The sequence below is a fragment of the Erpetoichthys calabaricus genome, chromosome 10, assembly GCF_900747795.2.
Source record: "Erpetoichthys calabaricus chromosome 10, fErpCal1.3, whole genome shotgun sequence".
NCBI classification, from domain to species: domain Eukaryota; kingdom Metazoa; phylum Chordata; class Cladistia; order Polypteriformes; family Polypteridae; genus Erpetoichthys; species Erpetoichthys calabaricus.
Genome location: NC_041403.2, coordinates 152,415,972 through 152,443,947, shown reverse-complemented (window position 1 = coordinate 152,443,947; position 27,976 = coordinate 152,415,972). Strand labels below are relative to the sequence as shown.

The window sequence follows — 27,976 nt, the reverse complement described above, 5'->3', positions numbered from 1 at the left end:
CACATAGTAGGCAGTTGTGTTTGTAGGGAGGAGAGGTAAGTTTCTTGCGAATCGTAAGGGATACGTTGTTTTTTTTTTTGCTGGTATTGGAACGCTTGTGTTGGTAAAATCTGTGCTTAAGAGGAGTGAAAAGAAACGTGAGTATTTCATTTAGATTATTATTGCATTTTCTTATAGAGCTCATTGGAAATAATTCTGAAGTGTTATGTGCAAAGCTGAGCTTTTTGTTTTAGTGAGAGAAAACGTGCAGCAGTCGTTTATTTAGCGGTGCTTGTCACATCAGCAAAAGAGTCGCTGACGGTTCTCTTAATACATTTCTGCCTTTTAAATGTTCAAAATATTATTTTTGTACTTTATCTTAATAACGTTAAAGCTGAAAGTTGTGAAGGGTTGTTGTCGGCACGCAGAGTGCTTAAAAACGGTAGAAAACACGGCTGACAGCTGTGCAGCAACGTTTTATTTATGACGTTTATTCCTCAAATAAACGGGGACAATCCATTATCGATACACATTTCTACATTTGTGATTAAGGATCCGCCCTGCAGTATTCTTCCTTCATTTAAAGAGTTGCTCCTTCAGCCCCCTCTCTCGGCGTGTTTCTGTCGCCCGTTGATTCATTATTTAAAATCCTAGGTTCCATAATCGTGTCTTAACGTTCATCCTTGCTACGCTATTAACGCCCAAAAATACATTTGGTGTATTTTGCGTATGTCACATTGGTCGTTTAATATGGAATCATTATAATCTGGAATATTCCAGCACGCGTTCTTTTTGTCATTTTATCAAATGTCCTCATTTAATTTATATTCTATTGTACGGACTATAATCTGTATGTTATGCCTTTTTCACTCGGCGTTACATTAGTGTGAATCTCTTTTGGCTCACTGCTGCTACTTTGTTAAAATTTGTGATTGTTATACTTTTGGTCTCCTATCACGCATCGTAATACGGAGCATGCATGTTTAAAGGGTCCTCTCTGTTGTTTAGTTTGCATGAATTTATTTTAAGCCTTGGCACTTTTCACCATTTAAAATCTTATTTTTGATGTGTAAATTACTGTGACATAACAAGACTTTACACTTAATCCCACTAAATCGTATTCTATGATGCCTTCAAATGCAGTGGTTCCCAAACCTTTTCCCGGGGACCCCCTGTGACTGAAGGGTTTTTGTAACAACCAATTTCTGTCTTCCATTGGACTCCTTACCTAATTTAGGAAGTTTCTTGGCAGTGTCAATTTTTGGGTTCAATGCAGAACTTTCAAAAATAAGATTTGTAAATTATTATAATGTAAAATGCATTAATGTATGATGATTGGGAGTAAGGTTTGTTGGAGTTTGCAACTGGGTCGGTGAGGTTTTTATCATGATTTTTCATTCTGCTTATTCAATTCATTTATGTACTAATGATCACATTTGTGGTTTTGATCCTGAAGTGGTTGCAGCCTTTCAGCAGGCAATATTGTTTGCCTGGGTGTTTGCTCTACTTTTTGTCATTAGGATAAAATTAAGGGTAAATTTTAAGTAAAATCAGAAGTGGTCTCCCCTAGACTTTCTCGAATACTTGGATATGGGGATGGATATTTAAGGAGTAAACCGCAAGACAATGATTATATTATGTGCATTAAAGAACCATCAACAACAAATCAAATTAATATAGTGAACAATTATTATAAAAGTAAAGTTGAATAAATTGGACTCTGCAGCTGCATGAATAAAAGGTAAAGTACCACTTCTGGTTAATGGAAATAGGCCAAAAGTTGATAGAAATCCATTGTTTGTTTTTGTACCTTAATCACAATTGCATACAAGTATTTAACACAGGTCAGAGTCTTGCAGGAAAGAAGTTGTATTGGATCAGAACAATCCACTTAGTAATGAAGATAATGGCGCTGATTCAGCAGTTTTCTTTTTCAGTTGGTTCATCACCACTGTGGTACTTGCCTGTTTAATTCTGCTTCTTGTCATTGTACCATGAAGTATGTTAAAGTTGTTGCTAGGCCAAGTGGTGTGGCAGACTTATTACCAAATGTTCATAAACTGTCCAATCTGCTTTGTCAGATTCAAGATAAAGATTTGAAAAGGTCATTAATTATAGGTAGTTATCTATCAGGTGAATTGAATGTGCAGTCTTAGTCATGGATTTAGCAAATGACTGCAAGAGCAGTTTTATAGCCTAGATGTAAAAGCTGCTTGCACATTTGCTAGTGAAGCATCACTATGACCGGCTAATGCAGCCAGTTGGTGAGCTCTTAACTGCATTCCTTAAGAACTGCAAATTTTGGTTGACTCTAAGGTGAGGGCAGTGCTAAGCCTTCTGCTGTGTGTTAAGACTGAGAAGGTCCATGTCACCAAATCTATCAACAAGTTAAATACTGTACTTCTTTTCCACCACAGCCCTATTCATGTACATAGGTGGCTTGATCACCAGTCGGCGCCTTTGTTTTCCTTACTTCAGTGAGCAGTTTGAGGTCACTTTGTGATCAAATAAGATGCTTAACTATATTCTTGTGGGCTACTTAGTGTGTTACTGACCTCAGGCCTAGGGGAACCTGGGCCAGGTACAAGCCACTGTTGCTACAGGGTGTAGCCACAGCGATATGGTGAAAAAGCAAAAAAGAAGCAGGCAGCAGTCACAAGTCCCAGACCATACTTCTGTGTTTTTTGTTGTTTCGTTTTTTCTCCTTTACCCAGAAATATATAAATGCTTCAATTTCTGCATAGATCAATATGGCAATCAGTGAAACAATGGTGCAAGCCAATTTGCTCTTCATAACAAATAGTGTAAACACATTTACTTTGGTTCAACAATAGTATTGTGGCCAGTAGTGGTGGGCGGTATACCAGTTCATACCGAAAACCGTTTATTTTTGTTATGCTATGGATTTTTCTTCTACTGCAATACTGGTTTAAATAGCCTAAACAACGTTCGGAACGTGGCGCAGTGAGAAACTGTTTAAGAGGGGACCTTTTTCACTGCGAAACATGCATGCAACGGAGTACATGCGTTAGTGGAGGTATTCTGCGCTGTATGCATTAGACGCCTCACTGAACAGTCTCTCTCTGTCCATGCTAGTGCACAACACTGACGAGAACTGGCATGCTGCTTTGGCCAATGGTAGAGAACAGGCACCAGTTGTTCCAGTATTGCAGTGGATTTTCATTTCTTGGGATTGGTGTTTCTGACAAATTCATGCATCTTCGATTAAACATGCATATGTATAGGGCATTATAATCAATCCTGTCTTTCATATTATTGAAATTGACCTGCACTTTGGCTTTAACCAGGGCTGTCAAATGAAGATTTAAATCTTCATAATGGAAATAAGTATCAGATTCTCTAGCGCTTACACTAAGCAGTCTCGCAAGGCTTGTATCTCATATCCGTATATCCATGATAAAGCTTATGGCTCTTATATTTTCAGCAATGAGTTTGTGCCCCTGACGTAATGCTACTATATGTTGGTCTGGAAGTGTTACTTCAGGAAAATTGACTGGGTAATATGTAAAGGTGCTTGAGGTGCTCAACCAGCTTTAAATCTTGCATCTTCCTCGCCAGAAAATGGCTGATTATCCAGAGCAATGAATTCCATCACTTTTGCAGTAGTTGACTTAGCCTTTGCACTCTAACACTGCAAATTGCACTTTTAACTCATTTTATAAATAAGTGTTTCGACCCCTACACTTTGTTGTATATTTAATTTTAGGTATAAACATTTTCTTGTTTTGGCCATCAGTCTTTTAAATAATCCAAAATGACGAAGTGAAATTGGTTTTCTGAAAGGTTTGAAATTTTATTTAATCAAAAACTGAGATCAGACGTTCAGAACCTTATTCCAGTACTTTGTAGGGACCCCTTTGACAGCAGTTTCAGCTTTTTTTTTTTTTGGTACGAGCTTTGCGCACCTGGCCAATTTATCCCACTCTTTTTCGCAGATCCTCACAAGCTCAGTAATATTGGATGTGAGGGTGAAATGTAATCTGCCATCTTCATGTCTCTCCTCCTTCTGCCCCCCATGGTAGGGTTTTTCCTTATCTCATACTGGAGGGCTGTACTGGCTGCAGTTTTTCCTTCCTGTCGCATTCTTCACCAGTGACCAATTTCTGCTGTTAAATATCTTTTCCCTTCGTTTTAATTGTTTTGGCTAGGACTTCATCATTTGAATTACTGCTTCATTTTTTTTTTTTTTTTTCTAATTCAAATGGCACCCAAATAGAAATGAGATTTGAAGTAATTCACCCCAACCAGTTCCTTAATTAGAGGCCAATTCTTGTTAGTTAAAACCGTTGTTTAATTCCATGGGTTGCTGGTAATCTTATTTTTCCACAGCAGACACTTAAAAACTTGTTTATTTTTCTGGAAGTAGATCAGATATTTGTGAGACTTTATTTTTCAAATATTTTGTATGATGGGCACAGAATAGCTGGTCAGGTGTTGGCTTTGTTTATATCATTTATAGCTTGGCTTCTGTTTAAGGACAAGCAATTAGTGGTATGAGTGTTAAAGAGAGAGTCAATTAAAATTAAGCCACATAGTTTGTTTAGCTGCCAGAACTGGTCACTAAATAAGAAAATATTTGGAGTGAAAACCTGCAGCTATTTTGTCCCTTCAGGATTGTAGTTGGACACCCTCATTTTGAGTAATGAGTCCGAGGTGGAACAAAAGTACTAGAGATCTAAATGTATTAAAGTGGTGTGGCCATATGATAAAAAGAAACAAGGAAAATGTAGGCGTAAGTGATGGTAATGGAAAGACTGGGGAGACCAAAATGGAGGGAGATAAATACAGTAAAAGATTTGATCGGGAAAGATCTGACGGGGGGAGCTCCATCACTGATCAAGGACATCGACCCCACATAGGAATGGTAAAAGACAAAGATGTCGCATTAGATTTTTCAGTTTAGCCTCCATTTATGTAATCTTTTAGCTTTTTGGTGGCAGGCTTTTGTGAAGGCCAGTCGTCTTGTCAGACTTGCCCAGCAACTCTGTCCAACTAGTCCACAATTTGCTCTGACAAATTTTAAACAAGTACAGCAAATCAAGTACTTAATGGTGCTTTATGAAGGTAATTTACAAACTATGCTAGCCATTGCTGCACACTGTTTTTATTTATTTTGCTAAGGTGATGAGATGGAAGCTTTCTGTAGATTTTATTTTGTCCAGAAGCTGTAGTTTTACCTAGACCTCTTTGTGAAAGCAGTATGTACGATTGTATTGATCATGCACTCGCAGAGCTCTTTACAACCAATTCTTCTGTGTGTACATTTTAGTGAGAAGTCAAGCAAAATGACACCTTTTTATTGGCTAACTAAAAAGATTATACCCTAAGTTCTTGTCAATAAGCCGCGGCTTATCTAAGGAAAAAAGTTGTGAAAATGAAAAAATAGAATATCGGCTTATACATAAGTCCAGCTTATACATCCATCGCGGGGGTTGCGTTCCAGAGCCACCCGCGAAATAAGAATATCCGCGAAGTAGAAACCATATGTTTATATGGTTATTTTTATATTGTCATGCTTGGGTCACAGATTTGCGCAGAAACACAGGAGGTTGTAGAGAGACAGGAACGTTATTCAAACACTGCAAACAAACATTTGTCTCTTTTTCAAAAGTTTAAACTGTGCTTCATGACAAGACAGAGATGACAGTTCTGTCTCACAATTAAAAGAATGCAAACATATCTTCCTTTTCAAAGGAGTGCAAAGCAAGCAGTCAAAAAAAAAATCAATAGGGTTTTTTGGCTTTTAAGTATGCGAAGCACCGCCGGTACAAAGCTGTTGAAGGCGGCAGCTCACACCCCCTCTGTCAGGAGCAGGAAGAGAGAGAGAGATAGAGAGAGATAGAGACAGATAAAAAAAATCAATACGTGCCCTTTGAGCTTTTAAGTATGCGAAGCTCCGTGCAGCATTTCTTTCAGGAAGCAGCTGCACACAGCCCCCCTGCTCACACCCCCCTACGTCAGCGAGAGAGAGAGAGAGAAAGTAAGCTGGATAGCTTCTCAGCCATCTGCCAATAGCGTCCCTTGTATGAAATCAACTGGGCAAACCAACTGAGGAAGCATGTACCAGAAATTAAAAGACCCATTGTCCGCAGAAATCCGCGATATATATTTAAATATGCTTACATATAAAATCACAATTTAAATGACCGCTACGCGCTCGTGTTGACTCGGCGACGCCCAGAGCAGAAAGAACGCGCTCCGGCCGCTCCAACCGCGCCATGCGGGGAGTGAGAGAGACAGCAATATCTCACACTCTCTCCCCCCTTAAAGAAATTAAATGGGCGCGAGTGAGACCACTGACCTCCCTCCCTTCTATTAGTTATAGGTTATAGTACGTTCGGCTTATCCATGAGTCCGGCTTATCTATGATACGATTTTATTTTAAAAATTCGTATGATTTTTGGTCTCCGGCTAATACATGAGTCCGGCTTATAGACAAGAACTTAGGGTAATATGTAAGCTTTCGAGGCAACTCCGGCCCCTTCTTCAGGCAAGATGTAATACAGAAACTGGAGTTCCCTCTGTTTATATAGACACCAGGACAGATACAACATTGGAAAATCTTTAAGTGAGACATCCTAAATGTAAAAAAAAAAAACATTAATAGACCTCTTCAGGCTAAGATTCATTAAGCAAGAAAGAACAATGTATAGGCAAGATCTTTGGATAACTGTCCCACAAAGGGAACTCCAGTTTCTGTATTACATCTTGCCTGAAGAAGGGGCCGGAGTTGCCTCAAAAGCTTGCATATTGTAATCTTTTTAGTTAACCAATAAAAGGGGTAATTTTGCTGGACTTCTCACTACATTCATAATGGATAATGCGGTACAACACCCTAGTACTACTGTGTACATTTTGAAATTTTATTTTTTTCTAGTTCGCCGACACTTTCTTGCTTCTTAGGCATGTAGTTCATAGCCAGTTAATGGAATAGTAAGGATGGTCAACAGTAGCAGTCTTTCCTGGGAGGACTGGGTTGGCGTAAATGATAATGTCAAGTTAGTTAGTCTTTGAGCCCTAATATTATTGAATGTAATTGGAAATATGTATCCATTATAGAAAACTTGAAAATGTATTGTAAAGTAGCACGCTTGCTTAAACTATTAAGGCACAAAAGTCCGTTCCATCATTCAGGCATGTTACTGAACTAATTTTCTTTGTTGCTTAAGAATCCAAGTTTAAAGAATTTGGCTTACCATTTAATAACCTAGATATAAGTAACCGTTAAAATTGACTTAAAATTACTGCATATCATAACCGTATATTGACATCAAACATTTGCCAACGTCATTTTCTGAACTTGTTGAAATGACTGCTGGGCAAAAAATATTTAACAGATGTTTTCCTTCCATTCATTAAAGACCGGATTCGCCATTTCAACACAGCAGAACCCTACAGCATTTAGTGGCAGGAAAAAATGAAACCCAGACACTCAAATTAGTTCTCTGAAAACATAAGGAATTAAAATGGTGCACCTTTTTTTTTAAAAAAAAAAAAAAAAACTATTAAAGGACTTAAATGTTTAGGCTTATAGTAAAAGTCTGAGAAAAGGCAGATTTGCTCTCCATTTTGTGATCCAGAGTCCCACTACTCGTGAAGTTAATTTTTATGCTAGTGTATGAGTGGTTGTATGTATGTTTGGACGAGTTTTTAAATACTGGTACTATGTTAAAATAACAAAAAATAGATTTTTCATCTAAAATTCCAATAAACTTAACAATTTCCATAAAGTAATCTTTGAAAAATACTGCCTTAGAATGCACAAATTGAAATGAGGTGTGATCAGCCAGCCTGTTTAAACTTTAGTGATGGCTGTTGTCATTGGTGAGCATTATGACTATTTTTATATTTACACATAAAACAAGTGAATAATGGCTAATTTTCTTTTAATACAGTTGAAGCATAAGCATGGACACTGCGATGGCGAATTCTGAGAAGACCTTGCAGTTCTATGAATATGATGCACCATCTGTTGTCATAGATTTCTCCACGCTGGATGCTGAGCCTAATCCAGTTGATGACTGGTTTTGTATGTATAACTGTTAACCTTTCCCTTCTTGTAGTCAATTTGATTATGGGCTTGGCTGGAATGGATTGTGTGGCATGTCTGCTCCACACTTAAGTGGTATAAGTGGGTAATAACTAAAAGCTGTATTATGGAACTAACGTCTTTGCTTCATTGAGTAATTATATAGTCGTTTCATGCGGTAAATCACTTCCTTCCTATTAAGAACTTTTTACAGAATTTAGTTTAATTTTATTATGGTATTTTTTTTAGAAGGCTGATCTGGTATGCATGTTCATAATACATTTCCTCTACATGTAATGTTTTATAGACCAAGTGGAAAAAAAAGACACTGAAGTGGAAGAAAGAAATCCCGTGTTTGGAGGAAACAAGCAGGACTTACCAACAGCATACATTTCCCCAATGGTCAAGTCTCAAAAACAAAAGGATCACAATGAAGATGATGGTGAGAGTAATACATGGTGGGACTATGTACGGGTAGGGGTCTGAAGAGGGTGTTTAAAGTTAAGAGTGCATGCTTTCATAATTAGTGTGTCATTTTCCCTAGACATGTTGGTTAGTTGAACCATTTTAGTTTACAGTTGTAGCCATCCGGGCACTGGTTAAAACTAGTTCTAGAAGTCTTAATTCTCAAATATGTCATCCGAGAGCAAATCATCCTAGTTTCATAAAATGTACCATGAGCAAAGGTATGTTTATGGTCACTAAGTAGACCTCATTAGTTGTTTTCCTTTTCTGAGTGAAGGTTGGTCTTCTCCATTCCTAGTGACCTGTTGGTCAGTGGAGTGAAGTTGCCCTGTAAGTAATGGTAGCATATGGTGGACCCTGTTGAGGTTGTTGGGACAACACAGCATATCAACAGCTGTTTAACATAAATGGTGAGCCTAGCTAGGTGTCCTTGCTGGTGGTATTTCTCACAGTCCAGTTTTTCAGTGGAAATTTCTTTCTAATGTGTTGGTATTTTGTTTAACTTGAATGAGCTGTAAAGATGGTAGTTATAATATACATAAGCAGATTCTTTGTTTCTAAATTTGATGTATGCTTCTACTAAGTGAGGGGATATTCAGCTTAAACTAATTAAAAAGACGGGAGCATGATAGTTAGGTTTGTGTAGGCTTGATTGCCAAGTGCTGCTGACACTAGTGGCTTCTTCCCTGATGCATAGACGATGACCACCATAGGAATATTTACTCCTTTATTTGCATGTTAATATAAATGTGAAGTGCCTATTGTGATTGTCCTGTCTGTATGAAAACTTGACCCTCAATGTATTAGTTGCTTACACACACTGGACAATATTGTCTGCTAAATTTCAGTCAGGAAAGTCCCATTTTTATTCGGATATTTTGAAAAGGGCATGCTGTACAAATTTTGAAAATTAAGGGTAGGCGTACATGGTGGGGGGGGGGGGGGGGGATGGCTGTAGCGGCTTTTTTTTCCTCCAAAGGTGCTTTCATATAAGATGCTCATCACCTATTGACATTTAGGAAGTATTGGTGAATTTTTGAAATGTTAGTCTGAAAATGGAAACCAATATGCAAGCTTCCATCCATCCATTTTCCAACCCGCAGGACACACACACACCAAGCACACACTAGGGACAATTTAGAATCGCCACTATGCAAGCTTCCATTAATGATTAACTGTTTAAAGTTTACCTTGACAGAAGTTATTTTGACTTCATTTCCTTTTTATAAACTTGTCCAATTGCCGCTTCTGATGGCAAAATAGATCCCTAGTACAGCTGTAACATTGGTGGAGTTAGCACAGGCTGGTGGAAACGTAAACCAATCAGTTGCTTGTGCAAACCTCTTTCACACCAACTTGCTTCTGTTCATGTTATACAAATTAAATGAGTTTCGTGTAAAGTGCCAGCAGGAAAGTTTCATAACAAATGAATGGATGTGGAGTTTTGCGAAGTCATTTGAGTGAATAAACATGCATTTAGTATTTGTGTTAACCTCTGGAGCGTGATTAGTGATCATTTTCAACAGTCAAAACTCTGTGTACATTCAAATATATAAGCCATGTGTGCGTTTTCTAATGTGTTTTTGTCTGGATCAAGTTGTTGTATTTGTGACAGTGATGCTTGTAATAAGAATGTACCGATATATTAAAAAAAAAAAAAATCCATTCTTGTTTGCAGGTGTAATCACATTTTCCTGTCTTTTGCTAACATGCTTATTTTTAAAGCTGTAACATTACTTTCACATTAACTCTTTTAGGGCTAATTTTTTTTTTTTTTTTTCTCCCAGGGCTGAATATTTTTCCAAAAATTAACATTTTTTAAAAAAGAACACAAAGCAATTGTTTAACATATCAAATCAACAAAAAATATTTACTTTTGACAAATGTTACTGTCTTGCATGTTGTATGAGCTTGCATGCTGTGATTTCACATACATATCACATACATTTTACACAGCAAAGTCCTGCAAAGTCTGATCTCCCTCAAAGCAGCCAATTTCAGTCATTGCCACATTGCACTCCTTACAATATGTGTTGCTTTGGTGCCTACTTTTCAATTGTTGCTGCACTTTCTCACATATATTGTTAGTGTGTACTGTAGAGAGACAAGTTGCCCATTTGCCATCGTGCCATGCCACTGCCACCAAGTTTTCTGCCTGCATGAAAACCATATTGTCACCTCTTTCATCTTCTGAAACTTTATGAACTTTATGCATGGCGTTTATAGCCTGGCTAACCCCATGGGATTTGCTTCTTTTTATTACAGAAGTGAATAAAACTTTGCAGCAGCACGTACCTATCACCACGCTGCATAACCTGTCCAAAGCCACCAGGGGACAAAGCACATTTGGACCAATGCTCCCTGAAGTTATATCACCAGTTCTGTCCCATCAATTTGTAATGCCACAGCGCATTTAATCTCGTCTTTTGTTGTGGGTTTCCACTTTGAAAAACGAGAATGCGATGCAACCGCAGCCCGCGATTCAAAAAATTTCTCTGCATACCTGTTTCTCATCTGACAGTAGCTGAAAAGCAGCATCAGGAGAGAGCAGCCTGAAGTACAGCAGCTGGTGATCTGTCGTGTCCAACAGCAAGCCATGCCGTCTTGTGAAGTCCCGTAGTCAGATCGGCTCTCAACGGATCAATGTCTGTGTATTTATCCCACGCGAACCTTGCCGTAGATGCATCGGCCGCGCGAAGGCGTTCAACTGGCAGCAGATCCGCTGGCGCGGCATCAGCTGGTGTTTGATCAGTTGATGCTGGCTTCTCACTCTCTTGCTCGATCTCCTGATCACGGTCAATAAAATCCGATTCTGAAAAATCAGAGTCCGACTCCGCGATAATGCGCAAAACATCGTCTGCAGAGTGTTTTCTTTCCTGCACTCGCTTCGCTCCCTTGTGACATGTCGATGCCATCTTGCCATTGTTTACATTTCGCAACTCGCACACACGCAAGGATTAGTTGCCGAGTCAACGAGTCTAGCATTCCTCCAAGCACAGAGGGAATGCCTGTGACGTGACAGTGAGATTTGTCGCCATTAACAGCTGATTGTCGCCCTCTATCCCTGGATGTCGACTTTTGTCGACATGCGCCCTCAACCCCTCCTGTCGACAAAAGTCGACATCCACCCTAAAAGAGTTAAACTGTAAGGCATAATGCAAAGTATTTCATTTTTTAATTTTTACCAATATCGCTTTTGGTGAAATTACAAATTTCTTCTAAGCTCCTTGTGCTGTCAGTTCAAATGGAGCTTGAGATCTGTGATGCATTCTCATCTATACCAGAAGGTGCCTCTTGTATCCCATAATGTTTTGCCCTTCTAACATCAAGATTTTTGCATTGTGTTGTAATTTTCAGTCTTGGTACCCACAGAGCTTGAAGATCAATTTTTCAGTTCTGTTCCTCAGTTTTGCACCTCACCCTTGAAATTTGATATACAGAACCGGTATCCTAACATTAAGTCTTTAGTTCTAACATGGACAATAAAAATTGGATAGACTCCTGGCTACAGATAAGAGACCTCCCTGGTCAGATGGATCCACTTATCTGTGCACCTGGAATGCAACACGCCGTGCAAGATTCTCCATCCCTATCACTATGTTCACTCTTTCTGGGAATTGGGTTTGAGGTGACCCCTTGGGGCTACTCATTCTTGATGACTGCCTCAATTATCAGAGTTTCCATTCATTTGCACAAGGTCCTCATAATGGTTACCCAGCTCTGCTCTGGGGTGAATTTTCATGCACAATTTGTATCCCTTACCTTATCCTTGTGTTAAACAGTGACCCACCTTCCTCAGCCCCATTGTTTTGTTTTGTGGTCAAAATCAAATAACTTAGAGAGAAACTTATTCTCAGCCGGGATAATTTTGATAAAACCGTTATTAATCAGGCAGGAGAAAAGGTTGTAGATCTGCAACACCTATTACTCTTCAGCTAATGTTTTAACCTTGAGTATTCTTCTCCAGCATGATTGGAATGGTCAAATATTAAAGGTGTAGGTCTACTTTATAAGCAAGTGAATTTTCATAAGTGTCGATCAATACGTTTGTTTACGTTGGTTGGTTCATTGGTTTATAGCCAAATGATCTATAAAAAATTTTGTTTCTTGTTATACCATTTGGGTTGTGCCCCCACCCTTGAAATTTCCGCCTTGTTGAATACAGGACATCTGATCTGTCATCCTTTTAGTACGTTTTGTTACGTTTTTCTTTGTTGTTCACTTGACGTTTTATCTAGTTTCCTGATGTGCCTGATTAGATTTCTGAAATTAACTGTTTATGCTATTTCCTTAAGGCGAATACTATGTTACCTTAAAATTATTCTTCCATGGTTTCCTGCTGTACCTCTTTACTACAATGCAGGCAAGCTCCTCTAAGTTCAATGAACCTGAGATCAAGGTGGTGACTTAATTGGCATCTTGATTTCTTCCTTACTTGAACACCTGCTTGCCTGCATATCCTTGATGTAACTGACTGAGGTAGTTCTTTTTCTCTCCCTTCCTCCTCCTGTGATGTACTTTTTTAGTATTGACAGTGATGCTTATTAGCAGGATTGCTTCAGTCACCTCTATTTTCTGGGGAGTCTTTTCAATAGTCAGTGATTCATGTATTAGTTATTGAAGAAATGTGGTGCTTTGCCTTGCTGTTTAAATATTGGGGTTGCCATTTATGGGAGTACACTCCTGTAAATTGGATTAGGGAGTCTGGAATGTTGACTTAATTTGGAAAATGGTGTATAAATGTATTAGATGAAATTTCACTTGTGAATACTGGTCAGGTGAGGCAGTATAAATAAATCACTTGTATAGTAAATGCATGTGTAAGCATTTTTGTTTTCTTTGTTTTCAGGTGGTGATTCCTCTCATGATGCAAATAGTTATTCAAATTTAGTGACTTCGTGGGGAAATATGAATGCTGCAAGCAATCCTACAGTTCAAACCAAAGTTTCCTCATCCCAGTGCAGGAGGTATGCAATAAGTAAAATAAGGTACCATCCGTGTAGCTTTCAAAAATTTTGAATGTTTTTGAAATGGGTGCTTGAGCATAATAGCTAAGTAGAATGTTTTAAAGGATAAAGCCCCACCCCTCTAATTTCTTTGCAGTCATGGTGTATATTAATTTGCCTCAACGTTCTAGAGAATTTATACATTTTAAAAATACTTGCAGCTTAAGGGTATAAGAGTCAATAGGTGAATGAAAAAGCTTTAACTTAATGAATACATGCACTTTAAAGAACAGAGATTCAATTCAAGAAGGAATGCCTTCCACGATTTTGAGGCACCCACATGGATAATTAAAGAGAACTATTTTTATAAAAGATATTTGAAACTAACTTTCTTGGGTACATTCCTATTTGCCTGTCTCCTCACAGCTTCTTGTCCTGGGTGGAATTATGACGACCCAAAAGCTTCCAATGCCAAGCAATTCTGTTCTGTCATGGTTTGTAACGGACAGATGCAGCCTTAAATAATAGCAGAGTGTGGTACTAGTCATTAAAGTGACTTGTGTGTTTTACGCTGTCAAGGTTTTGCTCCTGCCTTGTGCCTGATGCTTGCTGGCAAAGGCTTCAGCTACCCCACAACTCTACTCTGGTTAAGCAATTTAGGAAGATGGATGGCTTATTACAGTTCCTACAGCAGATGTTAATCTTCCTGGCATATATCACATTATGATGCTGGTTCTACTTGGTACTACTTTGTCCAGGGTGTCTTCACAAGCAATGTTAACTTTGTTCATATCATCCCTTAACCGACATGGGTGCCCAAAGAGATGCTTGCTCAGTGTCTATTTTCCCTTTGAGCTGAGTGGCTACATGATCTTTTCTGCTGACTGCTCATCACTCTGGACCAAGTGATCATTCAATTCACTCATTTTAAGACTAGTTGTGCACAGTAGTGATGTGCAAAGCGATTCTTTTTAGTGATTTGATTCATTTTGTTCAGTTCAACAAAATGCTTTGAATCAATGATTTGTTCACTTCAAAAAAAAAAAAAAAAAAATTAAAATCTAAGGGTAACCACTATAACCATCAAACAAACAAAAGGCAAGCAACAAAATAAGTAATTCACACGTGGTAGTAATACTGTAAATTGAGTTTTGAGAAATAAAATTAACAAAACAATTGTACAAGTAGAACTTTAGTGCACACGTCACATTGAAATCTCCTGCAATTTCCTTATGTCCTGTTCTTTCTGTTGCGATCTGCCATACATGTGTCATCAGTGAACAGTGCTGCTATTTGGTGTACTGAGAGTCTCTTGTCTGCATTACACAGTGATTCTTTTGGTGAACAGTATACTGCGTTGCAAGTCTCTTGTCTGCAGTTCAGGAATGAACCTCTCCAGGGGCCTCGTGTATAAACGGTGCGTATGAACAAAAATGTTGCGCATGCCTGTTTCCACACTCACATTGCGATGTATAAAAACCAGGCATATTTTCATGGCAGCACAATAGTTTGCGTATGCATGTTTTCTTCTCTGTTTTGCAAACTGGCGTCACCCAGTGTCAAAGCAGTGTTCCTACGTGGTTTCCCTTTGATTTTTAAATTCACATCCCTGACTCTGCTTTACCAAATACACTGGAATTAACCGCATATCATTTTTAAATTTTAAGGCTCTTGATTGCAGTCAACCTGTAACAATATAATGGTCACTATATGACCAAACAATTCCAGATACCATAGCTGCTTTAGCGTTGATACTCTCAGTGCACCACTCAGTATTTTAACCCGCTGTATCTGAGTGTGGAATCGCAGCTGATCAGAAAGCTCTATGGTGGATTGTGTTGAGAGCACAGAGGATTATCGGTATACAGCATCTAACCCTGGAGAACATTTATAGCGCAGTCTATCAACAACTTACCATTCGGCAAATGCTTCAGAGCCTTTCCTGTAGGGACCTTGAGGTTCAGAAACCGTTTAATCCCAAGAGCTATGTACACACTCAGTCCATCAAGTGCTCCCAGTAGAACTGTTTAAGTACAATTACCTCACTGTAAACTTGCACTACAGTTGTGATATTGTGTAACCTTAGGGCAAATGGTTCATAAAGTGGCTATCTGCATAATATATACTTGTATATTGTACTTATGTTTTCATTTTGTGTATTTCATTTTTATATTTTCCCATAAACTTGATGGAAGATTTACATATTGTATCTCATTGTATCATACAATAACAAAGGAATTCAATAGCACGTATTTAGAGGACGGCTGGCTCCTAAGTCGATTTTCAAGAGTTGCTATCTTGGGGCTCTCATTTTGAAGACTAAATGTATTTTGCATTATGCAGAAGTTAACTTCATTTAAATGTATACTGTTAATAAACATGCTGGTGCCCTGTTCAGAGATTGATCCTGCCTCACGCTGTATTTGCTGGGACTGACACAACCCTGGATGAATAGATGGATGGGAATAAATATAAATGTACTGTAAAGATATTTCATTGTTCCTTAAAAGTTTTGAGAAATGCTCTTTGCAGTTCAAAAACACTATTGCCTTCATGAGGCATTGGATTGGTTTAGAAATACTTTGTGATCTGTCCAATTATTCCACTGAATTTTTAAGCAAAATTGACTCATGATTGTCTCCTGATATGTACTGTATATTATACATCTCAATTGCAACACTAATTGATTCAAATTCACTTTTTTCCAGTGCAATAAATAAAATATTTCAACTCTTCAAAGGCTTTTTGTATATTCAATAAAGCTATAGCTCTGGGGATTCTCAAGATGCATTTCTAGTAGTATTGTCACGTGAACAGAAATCGGTACAATTAAGTGCATTGTTTTGTTTTTTCTGTCTGTTTGAGGGTGTGTTGCTACAATTTTAACATCTTTTTTGGCTATTTTATTTGTGTGATTTTAATTCTAATTTTATTGAAGAAAAAATGGATGTTAACCCATAATGTAATGTTTAATGATGGAGCTCTTCAGGTTATTCACGTGTATTGGAATAATAGATGAACTGAACACATTTATAGGCTTCTTTCTTGGGTTTTGATAGAATCTCATTAGCCTTCATGTTCCTAAAATGAGTTTCTTCACAAACTAAATTTTAGAGAATTTCATTCTGTTGCTCACAAATTGGAAGACTCTCGAACTGTGTGTAATGATGTACTCTTGTTCAGATTTTTTTTTTTTTGTTTGTTTGCTTGCTAGCTAGGCTAATGGGTAAACTCATTTGACTCTGTTCTCCTTTAAGGGTATCAAAGAGATTATCTGCAAAACAGAAAACCGATCAGAGAAGGCAAATGAGAAAAACTATCCGAGAAGGTGTGCGAAGAAGTAATCGAATTGCTGACAATGAGAGCCTTCCACCAGTTTCAAAGAAAAGAAGGTAATATATCATCCTTTAAATCTGGTGAAATGATCCATGTATTGGTGTCATGTTAGTGATAATCTGCACCATTTGGTGCTATGTGATATATTGTATTGCCTGCATATTGGTTTTGAGTTTACCAAAATTGTTCTTGCAGTAATCCCAGTGTTCTGTAGAGGTTACCCAACCCTCCCATATTGCTATTGAAAAATTTCCTGTAATGGTACATTATAACTAGATAACTGTAAAACTTATTAGAACAGAGTTTTTTGTGATTAGCTAAATTACCGATCAAAGTCTTTTGTAGTGAAAACCATCCAGTTTAGATCAGTGGCTGATCAATTGGAACATCAATAACCTGAAAATTCTTTAGGCCATGATTTTTGTTGTAAAATGGCAGCATTTACTTTGTGATGGTTTTAATGTCCTCTGCTTGAATATTGTAAACACAGCTAGCAGCCTGTTTACAACGGCCAATTTTGAAAAGCCATTGCTGATATAGACTACATGGTTTAATTAGTGGTAGTTTTAATTAAGAGATTCAGCATTCTGTCTGAGACAACTATTTGATTAACGTATCTAATGAATAGTGTCTGCCTAGAATCAAACCTTTAAAACCAACTTCTTTCACCTGTACCCTCAATTGGCGTATTGTACTGGTTTATTTGCTCTATGCAACCTTTGGGAAATAGAATGGTGGCACCATGGGTTAGTGCTGTTGCTTTACACGTACAGAGTTTAACGGCTCAAAACTGAAATCAGGCAATGTGTCTGTTTACACCTTATTCTTTTGTGTGGCATTTTCTCCAGGTATTCTAGCCTCCAGAATACTACAAGTATACAACTTAGACTTTGTAGCTCCTGTAGTGGCTAATCTATCTGTGGTGGTTTCCTGTCTATGCACAATAGACTTGGTGGGTTAGGTAAAACTGATGAAATAAAACTATACTATAGAATTTATTCAGATTTGTCTTCAATCTTGCATATCCAGTGGAATAAAAAAGCAAGTGAAAGATTGCAAATGTGAAGTGTACCCACTGTTGTAATGGAAAAGGTCATAGAGCAGTGATCATTGGATTGATTTTTATATAATGGCATTAGCACCATATATATGGTAAGAGGGTATATTCTAAGTTTAATGAGATTTAAGTTATTTAACAGTTGAGTATTATAGTAACTTTTTTTTTTTTTTTTTTTTTTTTTTTCGTGTTTTACCACAGCTGCTGAATTATTGTAATATAGCAATACCATTCCTGAAGGGTTCTTGGTTTTGTGCTCGTCACGTTGTCCTATGTAACCCAGAATCCATTAACTACGTTAATTGCTGTTGTGTGATAGATAGATAGATACTTTATTAATCCCAATGGGAAATTTTTCTGGTTGTGATCAGGGAGTCCACAAAGACTTTTTTTTAATATGGTGAACCTTGTATTTGTGTTCAAGTTCATCTCCTGTGTCAGCCCAACTGCTTGGTTGTGGACATTTATAAGTGTACTTTTTTTTCCCTTCCTTCCTCTCCTTGTCTAGGTCTGCCAGTAAAGGAGAATCTGATTTGACCAGTTCATTGTGTGCTCCATTGGTTTCTCCTAAACATCAAGTTAAAGTTACCCAGTCCACCACCCCAAATGTACTCCGGTATGAAAGAACTTATTTTTTAGTTAATGGTGCTTTCGATTTTTGTTTAAATGAAAATGGCAGTAGGTTGTTGGAAAAACTGCTCTGTAAGCGTTCACATTGATAATGAATTGCCTGTAAAACGAGTTTTGCAAAACATTTCCACCATATAATATACAATGTTAAATAAGCATGTTTGTCATAGTAAATGTTAATACACATTTATCTGATATAATCTTGATAAAGGTGTCACATTTGCACTTGGTAGTTCTTTGTGTCATTTGTCACTGTCTTAACACATTACACGTGCTTTTTAGTAATACTGATTTTTTTGAAAGTTTATTAGCTAAAAATTTCAAACTTGTGTATTTAGGAAAATTTCTACCCGTACTGGAGGACTTGTGTATGTTTTATGAAATGGCTGGTGTGAAGCTTTTTTCTAGTGCCCCCCTTTCCTAAGAAAAACTTTGCATTCTGGGCTGAATGTCATTGTAGACAAGGGTGTAGTATTCAGAATCCAGAAGTTAGTCAGATCAAGTAATGTGTGGGTATAAGTGGGATTTGCAGATTATGCGTAAAATGCTCAGTATCTTGTCTGTTTGAAAAACGTACAGGCAAAGAAAATCCCTTTTGAGTACTAAGACTTTAAAATGGTCACTTTTTATGTGTTCAGAAGTTAATTTGATTAGTGGCTTAATTTTTTTTTTTTTTTCTTTCTGTAATGTTTATATAAAATCCTACCTCCGACGTTGATGTAAGGTCAAAGGTGTGTTTGTTTTTTTGTTTTGTTTTTTATATAAAGTTTGATTAATTTTTAGTATGCCCAGGTTTAAAATTTTCTGTTGGATTTTTATGTGGCTTTTCAAAATATTTTTTCATAGATGTACTTTTTCACTTTTAGACCAAAGATTCTTGTATCTGAGGTCCAAGTTGGAAGTCCTTGTGACTTCTTTTACACCTATATTTTGAAACTACAAAACTGGAATGATTCCAGGCTAAACTTAACATACTAGTATAATATCCACTAGTGTTGAAGGCTTGTTTTATGATTATCTCAACCTCTTTTGATACAAGCGCAGCCCAACCTGACAATCGAGAATCCATCTAACAAGTAATTCTTTAAAAACTGTACAGACCTCACATTCCTTAATGTTAAACATCTGATACCAATTCTATTCTGTGGAAATATCCAATACAGTGGTACCATTCTTTATCTCCCGTCTTGTTGGATGTCCTACCACACAAACCTTCCTCCTGTTAAGGCTGATAATGTTCTAATGGCATCGCTTATACAGCTGCTGTTTTCTGAAGCAGAAAGTGGGCACATCGCACCAGTGACAGTTTCAGAAATTAATCTGAATTTGCATCTTTCACACTCCTTCCACACTGAGTGATCGACCTCTGAACATTAGGAGAGCTTTTGCCAGCATGTAAAGTCTAGAAATTACCTAGCTGTGTTCTTGTTCCACTGTTCTTGGCTCCCTGCCGATCATGTTTCCATTTACCAGTGTAATTTTTCCAGGGTAGGGCAGTTTGCTACTAAATGAATGCTTATTTGTGGTTTATTCTTTCCTTTAGAAGAAGCAAATCCTCTTCTAAGGTGAAAACCACAGAGGAGCAAGAACTAGAGAAAATGCAAGAGCTCCAGAAGGAAGTGGCAGAGCTGCGGAAAAAAAATGATGAAAGCTTAAAAGCCGCTTTAGCTGGAACAGGTATGTTGGGGTTATAAGTAATGCTAGGTTGGGTGTTTTGAGTGCAATTGGCAAGTGTTAGCAGGCTTAATAGTTTAAAGCCTTCTGTGTCCATGTGTCATTTGTGATTTTTGCAAATATGTATCATTTTTAAGAGCAAGCATTACTCTGTGTGCTGTTAGTTTAGTGCGGGAAATGTTATTACTACAAGTGTATATTGTTGTTGTGGCAAGTTGAGATGATTTTATTCCCAGATCAAATAATGTTTAAAGGCAACTGTCAAATTGTCAGCCAATATAAAGAGAATTTTGTAATTGCATGTGGGCTTACTATTCTGTCTGTCAGAAGAGCAGCAAGAATAATGGGAACTGTGCATGATAACTAATGAAGACTAATTTGCTTGGGTACCACCAATAATACTCGCCAGTTATAAATATTTGCTGTATTTCAGAGTAACCATCCTCAATGTAATTTTTTTGCCTTCAAATCTGAATGTTTGCTATATAAGTGCAGTGTGTGACTGTTTTGCATGAAACTGATTTATTGTGGAATAACATTCAGTCCAAGGACAGTCCCGGCATTCCTCCACTGGGATAGGCTGCAGCTCTGTCACCAAAATTTAATATATATATAAAAAATCGGAAAAATGATTTGATGGGTTTTGTGTGTCCATCTAAATTACATGCTGTAACCTCCATGTAACTTATTGGAATTTAAAGTGTTTTAAAGCAGGCACAGTGGAATCTTGTACTTAATATTATTATTCTTAGACTTTAAATTCCATATTTAGCTTATTTTGTTTGCATACATTGGATCATTACTGGTGATGACATTGTTAAAAAGCCTTCAAGTTTCCTCTAAGTTTTCTTTACAGGGTTTTTTAAATTTTGTCATTTTAAATTGATTACTTAATGGCTATATCCTTTTATTGGTAGACGCTTGCTGATTTTTCTCCCTTATATTGCAGGCGTTCCAAATAAAAAGACGGTCATTCCAAGCACAGTGCCAATAAACTTTCATTTTTATACTGACGATCGAATCAAGCAAAATGAAGCTCCATCGGAAACGACATACAAACAAGTAGACTTCACATCAGAGCTTCGCAAGCATCCTCCTTCACCTGTATGTTTTTAAGATATTTGTGTTTTCAGTATTCCATCAGTGCCTGTTTGCTAACCTTTTTAATTACCTTAAAGTACTTGGACTCTTGTAGATGTGTGTGAATGCATGTGTATCATCGATAGTTGGATATGCAAATCTTGTGGTTTGATTTGTGTGAATCTGTGCAATGCTTTGAGCTCATACTATGAAAGCTATCAGAATGATAGATTCTCATGAATGTGACAAAACTGTTGGCTTTAAGTTTGGCTTATTTTACTTTGGCATTCTTTACCAGGCCCGAGTAGGAAAAGGCTGCACTATTCCAAAACCTTTTAATCTTTCCTGCTCAAGCAAGAGGAAGCTAGAGGAAAATGAATTTGTGCCAATGGCTCAACAGATTGAAGCCTTCCAAAAAAGAACACCTATGCGATTCCATGGGAGGAGTAAACAAAAAAATGACGAAGGTAAGCAGAGTAAAATCTGAAACACTTAAGGTCAAAAAAGTGTCCTTTAATACTGTGTGTTACTTTTGCTCACAATTTTTTTTTCCTTCCTTAGGTCCATCACCTGTAAAGACAACAAAGTTAAAGATGACTGACCCGAAAACTCCTAAGCTGCTTGCAAAAAGGCGTCATCGTCCAGTCACTTGCAAAAGTACTGCGGAGGTGGAGGCTGAGGAGCTGGAAAAAATTAAACAGTATGTTTTAGTCATTCTTGCCTTTTTTGTATTTGTGTATATTTGCTTCAGAAATTGGAACAGTGTTGTGCATTTCTATTCTGTTAAATTTTATGCAATTGTAGTTTATGTATGAACTAGCCACATAACCAAAAAAACACCCACCCCACCCCCCAAAATAACCGGCTTAACATCTTTGAAACTTGAGTACATTTTTATGAAGGGTTAATTTGTGAGGATCATTTAATGACTTCCTTGCTTTTTGGAATACTATATGCTGAAATACCAATCACCACTGGAATTTTAACAATGTTTAAGTATAAAGTAGTCTCTCGGTTTATATCCAGGACCCTCGCTCAGTCTCCAAAGATCCAGGCCTTTAATGACCGAATAGGCACCGCTATCAGCAGTGTGTCTGTCTGCAGAGAGAATGTTGACTTTGTCGAGAGGTTTACTTACCTCGGCAGTGACATTCATGTCTCTGGTGACTTTTCCTATGATGTCGGTAGACGTTTTGGGAGAGCATGTGGGGATCTTGATGTCACTAGAAAGGGGTGTGTGGCGCTTCCGATATCTTTAGAGTCCTGGGGCTTCCTGTTTTGTTGTATGGTTGCAAGACATGGATGATATCCAGTGACCTGAGATGAAGACTGGACTTCCTCAGTACTGTCTCTCTTCAGAGAATCCTTGAGTACCACTGGTTTGACTTTGTGTTGAATGAGTGGTTGCTCATGGAGTCCTCCCTGCATTGTGAGAGAGCGTCAGTTACGGCACTACGGCCATGTGGCATGATTCCCCGAGGGTGACCCAGCTAGCAGGATCCTCATTGTTGAGGACCCAAGTGGACGCCCACAACACCTGGTTGAGGAAGATAGATGGTCATTTCCAGAGGGTGGGACTGGACTGCATGTCAGCCTGTGAGGTTGCCAACCAGGATCCCAAGCTGTACCACTGCATGTACTTGACCAGAAAATATATTTGGAGCCGACTCTGTAATCCACACTGAATTAGTAGCCCTAGTCTACACTTGAGTGGCCCAACTTTGTAGAGCATTGTAGAACCCCAATGAAATCTTTGTCTTTGCCTAACTTTGGTTTGCATGCATGATAACAAAAACATACTGTGATGCAGTAGTCATAATGTTAAAAACAATGTAGTGAGATTAGGAGTATCAAGAGAAGTCTATATTTTGACATTTTTATTTTTTTAGGTTTAAATTTAAAGCACTTGACCTCAATCGGAAAATCCTAGAAGGTGGATTACTACCGAAGAAGCCTGCAGTTAAAGCCGCAACACAACCTGTGGGTTTTGACTTGGAAATTGAAAAACGCCTCCGGGACAGAGAGACTAAAAAGACTTCCACGGAAGAGGAGGATTACACTTTCCATCCAAGGCCTCTTCCTATAAAAATCTTGGAAGATGTTGTGGTATGTTTTCCCCAAAGGCTGACTTTTCTAAGTGTTTATGTAACTGATGTCAGACCTGGTGTTCTCTAAGGTCGGTTTATACAACAATTTCTCTTTTGCAGGGTGTACCTGAAAAGAAGCAACTGCCTCCAACTGTACCACAGTCTCCTGCATTTGCGCTGAAAAACCGTAAACGTATAGAACACAAAGTAGAAGAGGTAAGCCGTTGTCCTCTCTCTTCCCCCCCCCCCCCCCCCATCACTTATACTTTATACAGGCAATGTAGCCTAGTGGCTGAGGTAGTAGTTTTAAGTCATAGTTGTTTAACCTGCTTGTGGTCCACTTGTATTTGTGTGTGTGTGTGTGTGTGTGTGTATGTAATATTTTTGGTACAGTACCAAAAGCTTATTGGGATTGTTGGCCAGTTGTAAATAAATGTTTAAAGTCTGCTTTGCTATTTTTCATATATAGGAAAAGCCAGTACCAATAAAAGCGAATCCAGTGCCACATTTTGGAGTTCCTTTCAAACCCAAGCCCTTAGAAAGTAAACAAGTGGAAGTGTGCCCGTTCTCTTTTGAATCTAGAGAGAAGGAAAAGCAAGCCCTGAAAGAGAAGCGCATGGAAGAGCTACGTAAAGAAGAGGTTAGAAAATATCTTAATTTAAACTCTTAGCAGTTTGATTTCTAATCTTTTGTATAGCTAGATGTGGAAAGTTGTTGTAGGATGAGTGAGAAGTAAACTCATTTTGTATTTTTACTATTTGTATTCTGAACACATGCCTTCATATGGTCAATTCTGATAATAGTGCAGTTAATTTTGAATTTTCCATTTTCCTTTCTGTTAGTAGTTTTAAGTTGATCTAGCTATACCTCAAATACATTTAATATTTTTAGGTACAAGGCTTGGCTGTAAATTTGATAACTTAAGACATCAAAACAAAGTGGCATCCATTATCTTTAAGATTTACCTATAAATTTAAAGTTTGATAGTCTATTTTTTTTGGTTACAGACTGTTGCTTTGGTCTCATGTAGCTAAGCATTAAAAATTGTAGCAATCTGTTTTTGGATTATAAATCTAAATAGATGTTTTGAATAATATTTAACCTTTTGGTAAAAGAAAAATATATGCAAAAGTGCAGGTTATATCAGAACTCTACATTTCCAGGACACACGTTTGACTTGCTTCTGCTTTTCAGTGTTAGCAACAGTATTTTGTGATATTCAAGATTGTTCAAGTCTGCATCGTTTTCAATGTCTGCTTAATTATATTTCCAACCATTATTTGAAGGTTTCCAAGTTCAAAGCCCTCCCACTTCCTGACTTTGATCATATTCATCTTCCTGAAAAGAAAGTAAAGGAGGTTACACAACCAGAGCCATTCAAGCTGCTCATCGATGAAAGAGGTGCTGTTAAGAATGAAAGATGGGAACAAATGGTAAGGCTATCTGCAAGCTCTGATATTAATGGGTTCCTTCTATAAAAAGGATCTGTACATTACATAAATCTTGTGTAAAGTGCAGTTGACTCTTAGTGTTTCTGTGAATTCATACAAGTGCTGTTAAGCCATTAAATCCCTAAACCAAGCTTGAAAATTTTTTTTCTCAAATTTTTACTTGCCACCTATTTATGAAATTGAAATGCTTTCAACCTAGTTAATTCACAATCCATGTACTTTGTTTTGCACGTAAGAATGCAGCTTCAGTTTGTGGTGTTAGTGTAAATGAAGCAAATGTTAAATACGTATTATATGTAATACAGATTTAAGGGTCAACCATTTAATTTGTCTATTAGATGTGGTTTTATTATTTAGTGATGCTCCAAGCTAAAACCAATTTATCTAGATCCAAGTTGTATCCCGTATGTGGTAAGTCGCCTTGGATAAAGGTGACAACCAAGTAACTAATACAGATAAAAGCACAATATTGCTCACATTAATAATGGAGCTACTTTTAATAAAGCAGTTGAATGGAATTTCTGTTTTTGACTTGGTATTGTGAAAATTCACTGGTATTGGTACACTGAAACACCCAGATGTGTAATGTTGTAGTGGAGTCTTCTGCAGAAATGGAGAAGCTGCTTGGAGCTCAGACTTTCATTTTGCTTTACCCTCAATGACACAAGTAGTGTTTTTCTTTTATGTTCTTTTTATAATTCTTCTAGGTTGTTGTGTTAAACAAGCTCAGATGCTAATTAAAACAAAAGTGCCCTGACTACTTAAGCTAACACAATTATAGTTTACTAAGAGCCAAAACTGTTTTTACTGGGAAACCTGTTAAGCATGTTAGCCTTGTATTTTCATCACAAATATCTCAATGTTCTACTTTACTACAATCATTGTTGATGATATTTTCCGAATAAGCAACACCTTTTGGTCTGTGGCTTATTTTAATAGTTATTACTTTTGGCTCCTGCATAACCAAACATATAGAAGCCTTATGCTCACTATTGGGTTTTTTTTTAAGCAGAAAATAAAAATCATACTGAAATGGCCCTATTCTAGTGACATGACATGAGATTAATTTTGTCGCGTTTTCTTTAGCCAATACTGATGACCTATTTTATATGTATAGTCGTGATCATGTAGACAAAGACTAAAGTTTCGGAGGTGTTTCTGCAGCTTCTGTCTCTTTAGATTTAACAATGTCTTCACAGAAAACTTTCTTCTGTTGTCACACAACCAGGGCTTAACTTGGCACCGCAATTTTTTGTTGTGCCTCCATACTAACCTGCATTCTGTGAGTGACCGGGCCTTCCTCTCTGTACCGTACTTCCCAGACTTTGGAATGTCCTTCCTGAATTATATCTGCTGACTCAATATGCTACGTTTTTTTTATCTGTTCAGAAAGGTATTTAACTGATTTTAACATACCCCAGCGCGCCCCCAGTTTTTCTTCTGTCCAGAGGCTCAGGATAACTTTTGTCTTATATCAAGGTATTCAGGCTGTTCTTCTAGTACTGAATTTAGTATTTTACTCTGGTTTATTGTCTCATTCTATTTAATGCTTTGTATATCCTATAATTATGGTGTAGTGTTCTATGCAGAAAATATTTTCATCCAATATTACCTTTCCCTTACTGTTCTTTCTTGAGACTCTGAAGCACCTTGACAGTGCAAATCTACTGTTTTGGTATCAACTTCCCATAATGCATCTTTATTCTTTGAAAAAATCGAAAATTAAATGATTTTCAGTTTGAGTAATCCGATTTTATTATGTTTTGTTGAAGTTGCATTGTGCCTTTTGGTTCATGGAAATTCAGAAGTTTTAGAAATTACGAACTTTCAAAAATCTCAACAGAGTGCGGGCTGACTTTTTATTTATTTTTTTTTCTCCCCCCATCTTGTCTGCCATTTTTAAGTTTATAAATGTATGTAATTTGCTTCTAGTTGAAAGATGAGGAAAAACAACAAGCAGAAGCTGCAGTGTTCAAGGCTCGTCCCAATACAGTCACTCACCATGAGCCGTTTATCCCAAAGAAGGAGAGCAGATTATTAGAAGGTACCAAACTTTGTTCTTGTTTTTACACATCCTGTTTTAATGGCAGAATTTGACCCAAATTCAAATTTTCAGTATTCACATTTACTAGTTTTTGTGATCAGTTAAGGTGTTTAAACACGAGACTTGGCAGTGCTTGGCGATCTCTGAAATAAGTTGGGTCTCGAGCTTTTCCTTTTTTGCACCCCAACTTTTTTCTGCTTTATTTTCAAACTTAGAGTCCATTTCTAATTCCGTAGCTACCAGAGGCTTTGAGCTCAGTACTGAAAAGCGTTCAAAAGAGCGAATGGAGTTTGAGAGGGCTTTGGCAGAAAAGGAGACCATTTGCGCCAGAATGGAAGAGGAACGGAGACGGGATCAAGAAGAGCGAGCGAAGGAAGAGATTGCAAGGCTCCGCCAAGAGCAGGTAAAGTTCTGTTCAGAGCAAACAACTTCTCATCTAAAGGTAGCTTTCTTTTTTTCCCCCTCTAACCCCAAATCAGGCACACAAGCATCTAGAAACATTAATTGATTAGAAATTCACCTCGGCTTTGGGACTAAAACATTCAGTGTGTAACCTGTGTGTCGATGTTTTCAAAAGCTTTGTTTCTAGGAATGCCAAAATGTGTTGTAAGTAGAATGATTATAGACCGTCATTACAGTGAACAAAGCAGATTACATTTCAAGTTTATGCTTCCCGTGATGTCCATAAAAAGGCTTGTACTGAATACCTAATTCATCAAAAGGGAATGAGTTAATTGTAATAAGTTTATGTTCCCGTTAGTTGCATTCCATGTGAAACACTCACCAGATTCTGCAGTGGTGTGTTTTAGGGTTTTTGTTTTTGTTACGCCCTTTGTTCTGTTGGACTAATTTATTCCAATAACCCCCCCCCCTTAATTTTCCACAGGTACACAAAGCTCAGCCAATTCGGAAATTTAAGAAGGTTGATGTGAAGCACAGCACCCAAGCATTAACAGTTCCTGTTTCACCTAAGTTTTCTGATAGGTTCCGTTTGTAAATTTCATTTTTGTGCCACTTTTAGAAAGATCAATTTTTTGGCAGGATTAAGTTTTATAATTTATCCTTTTATGGAACTTCATTTTTTTTTTTTTTTTTTTTTTTTGGTGACATGTAGTTTAGATATTTTTCAGTATTGTTCGAATAAAAATATACTTTGTTACAAAATGGATGACTTTTA

General features: G+C 37.5%; 1 protein-coding gene across 3 annotated transcripts; it reads left to right on the top strand.

Moving 5' to 3' along the window:
* On the top strand, window positions 1-27,976 carry tpx2 (TPX2 microtubule nucleation factor). 3 transcript variants are annotated; one of them, XM_051932554.1, is made up of 17 exons: window positions 1-137; window positions 7,896-8,029; window positions 8,337-8,471; window positions 13,344-13,461; window positions 16,698-16,832; window positions 18,342-18,449; window positions 20,007-20,140; window positions 21,087-21,241; window positions 21,516-21,684; window positions 21,779-21,917; window positions 23,107-23,323; window positions 23,425-23,520; window positions 23,774-23,944; window positions 24,591-24,737; window positions 26,688-26,799; window positions 27,015-27,202; window positions 27,686-27,976. In XM_051932554.1, the coding sequence occupies exons 2-17, from the start codon at window positions 7,909-7,911 to the stop codon at window positions 27,794-27,796; spliced, it is 2,256 nt and encodes a 751-aa protein (XP_051788514.1). In that variant the 5' UTR covers window positions 1-137; window positions 7,896-7,908; the 3' UTR covers window positions 27,797-27,976. The 3 variants fall into 3 exon arrangements, with proteins under 3 accessions (XP_051788514.1, XP_051788515.1, XP_051788513.1); XM_051932555.1 differs by having other exon boundaries at window positions 17-35; window positions 27,036-27,202; XM_051932553.1 differs by having other exon boundaries at window positions 17-35.